This window comes from Aplysia californica, unplaced genomic scaffold (genome assembly GCF_000002075.1).
Source record: "Aplysia californica isolate F4 #8 unplaced genomic scaffold, AplCal3.0 scaffold00036, whole genome shotgun sequence".
In the NCBI taxonomy this organism is placed as follows: domain Eukaryota; kingdom Metazoa; phylum Mollusca; class Gastropoda; order Aplysiida; family Aplysiidae; genus Aplysia; species Aplysia californica.
This window is the reverse complement of record NW_004797306.1, coordinates 1,610,352-1,616,375: the sequence shown is the minus strand read 5'-3', so window position 1 is coordinate 1,616,375 and position 6,024 is coordinate 1,610,352. Positions and strand designations below refer to the sequence as shown.

General features: G+C 41.7%; 1 protein-coding gene across 1 annotated transcript in view; it reads right to left on the bottom strand.

Annotated features, from left to right (window-relative positions):
- Positions 1-6,024, bottom strand: part of LOC101855232 (A disintegrin and metalloproteinase with thrombospondin motifs 12) — a gene marked incomplete in the record, with an annotated part of 29,129 nt that overhangs the window by 14,162 nt on the left and 8,943 nt on the right. Inside the window, 4 exon segments of the mRNA XM_013091451.2 lie at positions 104-270; positions 3,168-3,245; positions 4,642-4,762; positions 5,733-5,890. Of these exon segments, the coding sequence (XP_012946905.1) occupies positions 104-270; positions 3,168-3,245; positions 4,642-4,762; positions 5,733-5,890 (524 nt within the window).

The window sequence follows — 6,024 nt, the reverse complement described above, 5'->3', positions numbered from 1 at the left end:
TCTTCTTCTTCTTCTTCTTCTTCTTCTTCTTCTTCTTCTTCTTCTTCTTCTTCGAGTGTGTCCGTCTATATGAGTGCGTTTATTTATTAGTGTAAGCACTGACCTGAGCCTCAGCGTCCACAGTGAGGGGTCCAGGTATCTCCATCTTCTCCTCCAGACTGCCCACAGCCTTCCTGTACTTGACGGAGACGCCGTGTCCTGTGTAGGTGTCCGAGGGGGCGGTCATGCTGGGGTTACCGTTGAACAGTACACTGCCGTTCACAGACACGGCTGGAAGTAAAAATTGAAAAATTATGTTGCAAAATCTAACTAACTATTACAGTCCATTTGCAAAAAATGTTTCGTGCTCTACACGAAACCAATGGCTCCTAAACATAATACTAATAAGTACAACGTCACGCTCATGAGATAACTTAGTCATTTTTAGCCATATTGGGAAAAAGGGAAAAACTGTTTCTTTCGAATAATTGACTCTGTGAAACGCTTGAATTTTGGTACACCCAATTAATTTTTTTATTTAGATTATTTATTTGTCCAAGTGAACTATTTTACCAAGATGGCTCTGCTCTTTATTTCAGAATTAAAAACTCCAAACCGGTCAAAAATGATTCATGCAATAATCTTATGAGTATGACGACATGTAATGTTTAGTCCAGGTTTCGCAAGGTAATTGTAACTACTCTGGTTTTTTCAATCTGTTAAAAAGTATCATCAGAAGATTATATATAATGCTGTCTATTGTACAGACAATAATATTCTCGATTCAATCGATATTCAATACATGTTCATTCCACCAACGTTGTTGCACCTCAATACACTCGCAAACGTACTTTCAGGTTTCTTTGATTTCGCACAATTTTGGCAAGCCTGATATTTTTAGGTCAATTTTGAGAGACCATATCTTGGGCGTCTCTTAGTGTGTATGAAAGCGTTATTAATGCGTCAGGTGATGTAGAACGTATTTAGCTATAAACTAGCTGAGCACCCGGCTTTGCTCGGGGTCGACGCCATGGCGTCACTGCTCCTACTGGTCTACGCCGCAGAGGCATTTTACATCTACATGTACCTTGCTGTCTAGCATTTCACAGTCATACCTGGCTTCTAGATCTATATTGCTTTAGTTTAAGTCTGCCTTGATTAACTCCTTTCTTGATCTACATTGTTTTAGCGTATTGCTGTCTAGCCCTTCACAATCACAAAATACGGATTTCGCCTTACACTATCACAAAAAAGCACTAAGAAAATAATAATCCACCAAAGGGCTGCTACACTGAAAAAGGAACACACCGACGTCTTCAAAATCACAGAGGCAGTGTCTATAGCTTGTTCACTTTCTTCTGACTATGTTAAAAATGATTCTTGCTCATTGACAAATTAACCTAGGCCCACGAAACTTTGCATGACATTTCTACAGACTATTCGAAATGTGAGCGTGCAAATTCATATGCACACTTCAGATTATGACATACGAATTACGGCAATGCAACATGGCTTGAAGATAAGAAATGATCCCAGGCTCAAGTACTTGGAAAAGACTGTTTCTGCGCTCTGAGGCTGCATCACTTTCCGTGAAATAAACTTGTAGAAATGAATGCTCATTTTGGGTGTCAGGAAGGAGAGAGCCAATGCGATGATATACTTGACCCTGCACGCGAAACTGTGGATTCCATCCATTGAGGGTTGCATCGGTATAGCCCATGGATGTGAGCTGAAAGTAATTGTTGTACAGCCTGATTTTCTCCACAAAATGAGCGGACAGTGTCGACACACCAGACAGAAGGATTTGCAGTTCAGATGGTGGTTTTGGAAATGGATGCAGATCAGCTTTTGCCGTTGCTATAGCAGATACCTTGTGTTTCATATGGACATCTTATGGCCAGGCATTGTGTACACTGTGCTGTCAGTTCCCCAATGTAGCACTCGTACTGAAAGGAATTAACACTGTAGAGCAATGCTTTTGGGAGATTTAGATCTAGAGGGTCCCCATCATTTTGTTGTTGATCTAGACCACCTCGACCTTTGCGAGCTCGACGGGTTCCAACTGCAGAATTTCGTTTTCTTTTCGGAATGGTCAGGCGCTATCTAGATCTAGATTCTAATCTAAGACCTGTTGACGTTGTTCCCAGTAGCAAGAAAAAGAATTTGACAAAGGAGTCCAGAAAAAGCGATGATGGGCATCAAACGAAAGGATTGCAGTCGAATTTAGCACCAAGTAAAAAAAATAAAACATGAGGCTAGATCTATATGGGTCGCACACTTAAAATAGAGCTCAGTATTGCGCGACATTGCGCGATAGTATCGAACGGAAGTACGACTTGAAATAAACAAACCTAGCGGATTTTCTAAAATTACAGAGACAGAAGCGTCGCCTACAAAAGCGATCGGCGAAATAAAGAAGTTTAGCTTTTTGCAGCAAAACTGTCTCAAAACTGAAAAAACGAAGGGTGCCATGATCTGGGGAATATTTTTAAGAATATTTTGGCGAAAACCACATGTCGATCGATGCAGCCATTAAAAAGCCTTTTGAATAGCAAAATTCGGCCACCACAAATAGATAATAGATTGACATCCTGCATGAGTCGGTTGTGCAAGTCTTTAACAGTATAATTGGGTGTTTATATTTTCTAGCTTCTTTTGGACGCCAAAATTGTGTATGTGTTAGTGTGTTTGTGTGTGTATGTGTGTATGTGTGTGTTAATATAATATATATTAACATAATATTATTATGTCTATATCTGTGAGTGGGTTTGTGTCTGCCTTTATCTTTGTAAGCCTCGTAATATGTTGATACGCATTCTTTATGTATCTGCTTTAGGCTTCAGCTTGAATATAAAGAGGCCGATCGTTGTTGTCTTAGAAGACAAATTTATATGCGTAGTTGGATGGCGCTGCTAGTATGTCCTATGTATTTTACAGGTAATTCCCTCTCTTCTTTCAGTCAATCTGTCTCACTTTTTCACCGCACTATAATATATATATCATTCGGGAATTGTTGTCTCAATGAAAATCGTATTTTCAAAATAATAAACAAATAAGAAAAACAAGAAAAGACAAACACAACAAACAAAAAACAAACAAATAAAAACAACAACAAACAATCATAATTATGGAGATGATTTATGAACTATGTTCAAATCATGAAAGGTTAAATATTGTTCTAAACTTACTCATTTTGGCGTATCTGTTTTTATTGACAAAGTGTATACCCGAGGACCCTGCGGGCAACTTGGCAACAGTCGCCCATTCTGTGGACACAAGAAAGAAAAGAACATACTTGATTAGAAGAATGCCCTATGCAATTCTGGAAAAGATGGGGCTGAAGTTTGTTTTTGTAAAGTGTTTTTCGGCGCTTGCAACTGCATAAGGTCATACTCCTAATATTTTCAGTTGGTAGGAATTTTTCTTATCGATTTTAGACCACCAAAGGATCTTTAACGTTCGTAACTTGCACACGGGCCCTCCGAGATTTTTCGCCCTTGTCAGAGAAGACTAGGTGTAGATCTTTCCTGCCAGAAGATCAGAGGTGTGGCTGAAAAACAGCAGTTAGAAGGAGCTAATGAGTAGCAGTAGAAAGGCTGCAGAAAGAATCAGGAGCCCAGTGGAAGGGGCAAAGGAAGTGAGGGGGTGGGGGCAGAAAGAGGAGACGAAAGCAGACGACAGAACATTGCTAGAGAGCAGGAAATGAGGTGAAAGGAGACACATTTAGAGAAGAAATTGTTTCGGTCGCTACTCGGATTCGAACCCGGGGCCTATGAATGAGAGGCCAACACCTTAAATTTTAGGCCACGAGAGCCCCCTGGGGCTGAAGCGTCATGGGTGCTTTCAACGCAATAATCAGGGGAAACTGAAGATAAACATACACCTGAAAGGAAATATTAACATTTGGTTTATAAAATCATGGAAAAGAAAAAAGAAGCATAACAAAAAAGGAAGATAAACATTCAGTTTATCGAACCACGAAGAAGCAAAAAAATAAAGAGAAACATGAACGGGAGGATAAACATCAAAAAAAATTTGGTATATAATATCATGGAAAAGTGGCGCAAAAAATAAAATAGTTTGCTTCTTTTGTTTGAGTAATGCGAAGCACTTTTGCACAATAATGGTCTTTTAGTGTTGGGAAAAAGCAAGGCAGACAGACCGAAAAAACGGAGAGAAAGTAAAGAAGAAGGACCCACCAGACAGTGCCGCCCTCTAACCACCGGCAATAAAAACAAGTGAGGAAAGATTAAACAGAGTAACACCCTAAGAAAAGAAGGAGGAGATATTATGAGGACGAGAGATATTTGATAGGAAATGAGGAGAAAACCACACTGGAGCACCTGCCAACTACCCACGATAGATGCTTGACAGCTCAGAATGAGCAAATCACACAAGACCACCCACCAACCACCCACGAAAACATTTGCTTTGATATGTCAGAAGGAGCAAACCACATCAGACAGTCCCCAATCACAGTTAGTGAATGGGACAGATGTAGCAAACCACGCCAGGGCACCCTCCAACCACCCATGATAGATGTTTGGTAGGATGGATAAAGAAGCCTCACCAGAGCACCCATCAAACCCCCAATGACAGATATTTGATAGAATAGAAGGAGCAAACCACACCAGAGCACCCTTCAACAACCAAGGTCCTTACTCTGAGAGACTCCACGGTTGAAAGTTCCTCTCTTTGCCTGGCAAGAGTCGCCCGTCCCTCCACAGACCCCACACTTGTCAAACTTGTAGCTGGAGTCTGAGTGTCCGTCACAGCTGATGGCCTGTTGGGGAGAGAGAGAGAGAGAGAGAGAGAGAGAGAGAGCAAGAGAGAAAGAGCACGCGAGAGACAGAGAGAAGAGGGGGGGACGCGAGGACGATCGGGGAAACGGGGTGAGGGAGGAGGATGGGGGTTGGGATGGGGGGAGGGGTAGCAGGATAGCAGGAGAGGTTAAGGGAAAGGGACATGGTATTTTAATTGCGGGGTGGGGGTGGACGGGAGGGTGAGAGGGGGAGGGGTGGAAGAGGTCATGGGGGAGGACATGGTGGTTTGGGGTGGGGGGCAGAGCAGGGAAAAGTGGTGAGGGAAGTTTGATTGTTTATATCCTTCCAGAGGATAAAAATATCCTGTTTTCTTGAATAGAAGTGGAGATATTCACAACAGAAGGAATTGAGGGTCGCCTGGTGTCAGAGGTTGAATTAGCAAGAAAATAGCTGCTAAACTTTAACGACTTCAAAAGCCTAACAGTTCTTGGAAACTACGAACAATACGATGAGAGAAATTGCCCATCGAGCTGAAAAAAGTCAGTTTCTTCGATTCCATTGTTTTGATGAGCGCCTGATTTAAACACGATGTCACACATACGTGTATTACAATAAATATAAAATACAGAGCAAATTCATAACGTAGATTCCCGCTCAACCGCTAGCTCTTTACAGCAATAAATCAAATTTGTAAATACATGGATATTTACAATTCACCCGGAATAAGTAATAATAATACAAAAAATAACATTTAAGCTGCGCATTTCTATTTTCTAAAACAGGCTCACTGCACATTACATTAAGTATAAGGAGAAACTCTCATACCAGGTGCCCATTGCGGATGGGATCGGGTCGGGTCTGATTGATCGTCCGATTGGTTTGTGCTACGGTAGCCGCTTTACGCCCTTAATCTAGCCAGCAAACCGACTCAACCCGACCTGATCGTGTCAATGAGCACCCGGTATCAGAATCTATGACCAGTCAACCCACCTGACATCTGCCCTTGACACACTTGTGGAAGTCCATGGTCTGTTTCCCCGTACACATCGTGCCGTCCTTGAAGTTCTGACTACCGTCCAGTGTTCTCCGGAAAATCCCGATGTTCGGATGGTTCCGCGGTCGACACATCAGATGGCACTCTTGCTCACCTGTGGACATAAGAATATTGTGTCGTGTGGTATTCTGGGGGAATCAGGCACCCGTCAGAAACAGGAAATCGAAGACATATTTGTGCCATCATATTTTGATTTGATTTGATTTGATTTATTCATTTATTGTTTTA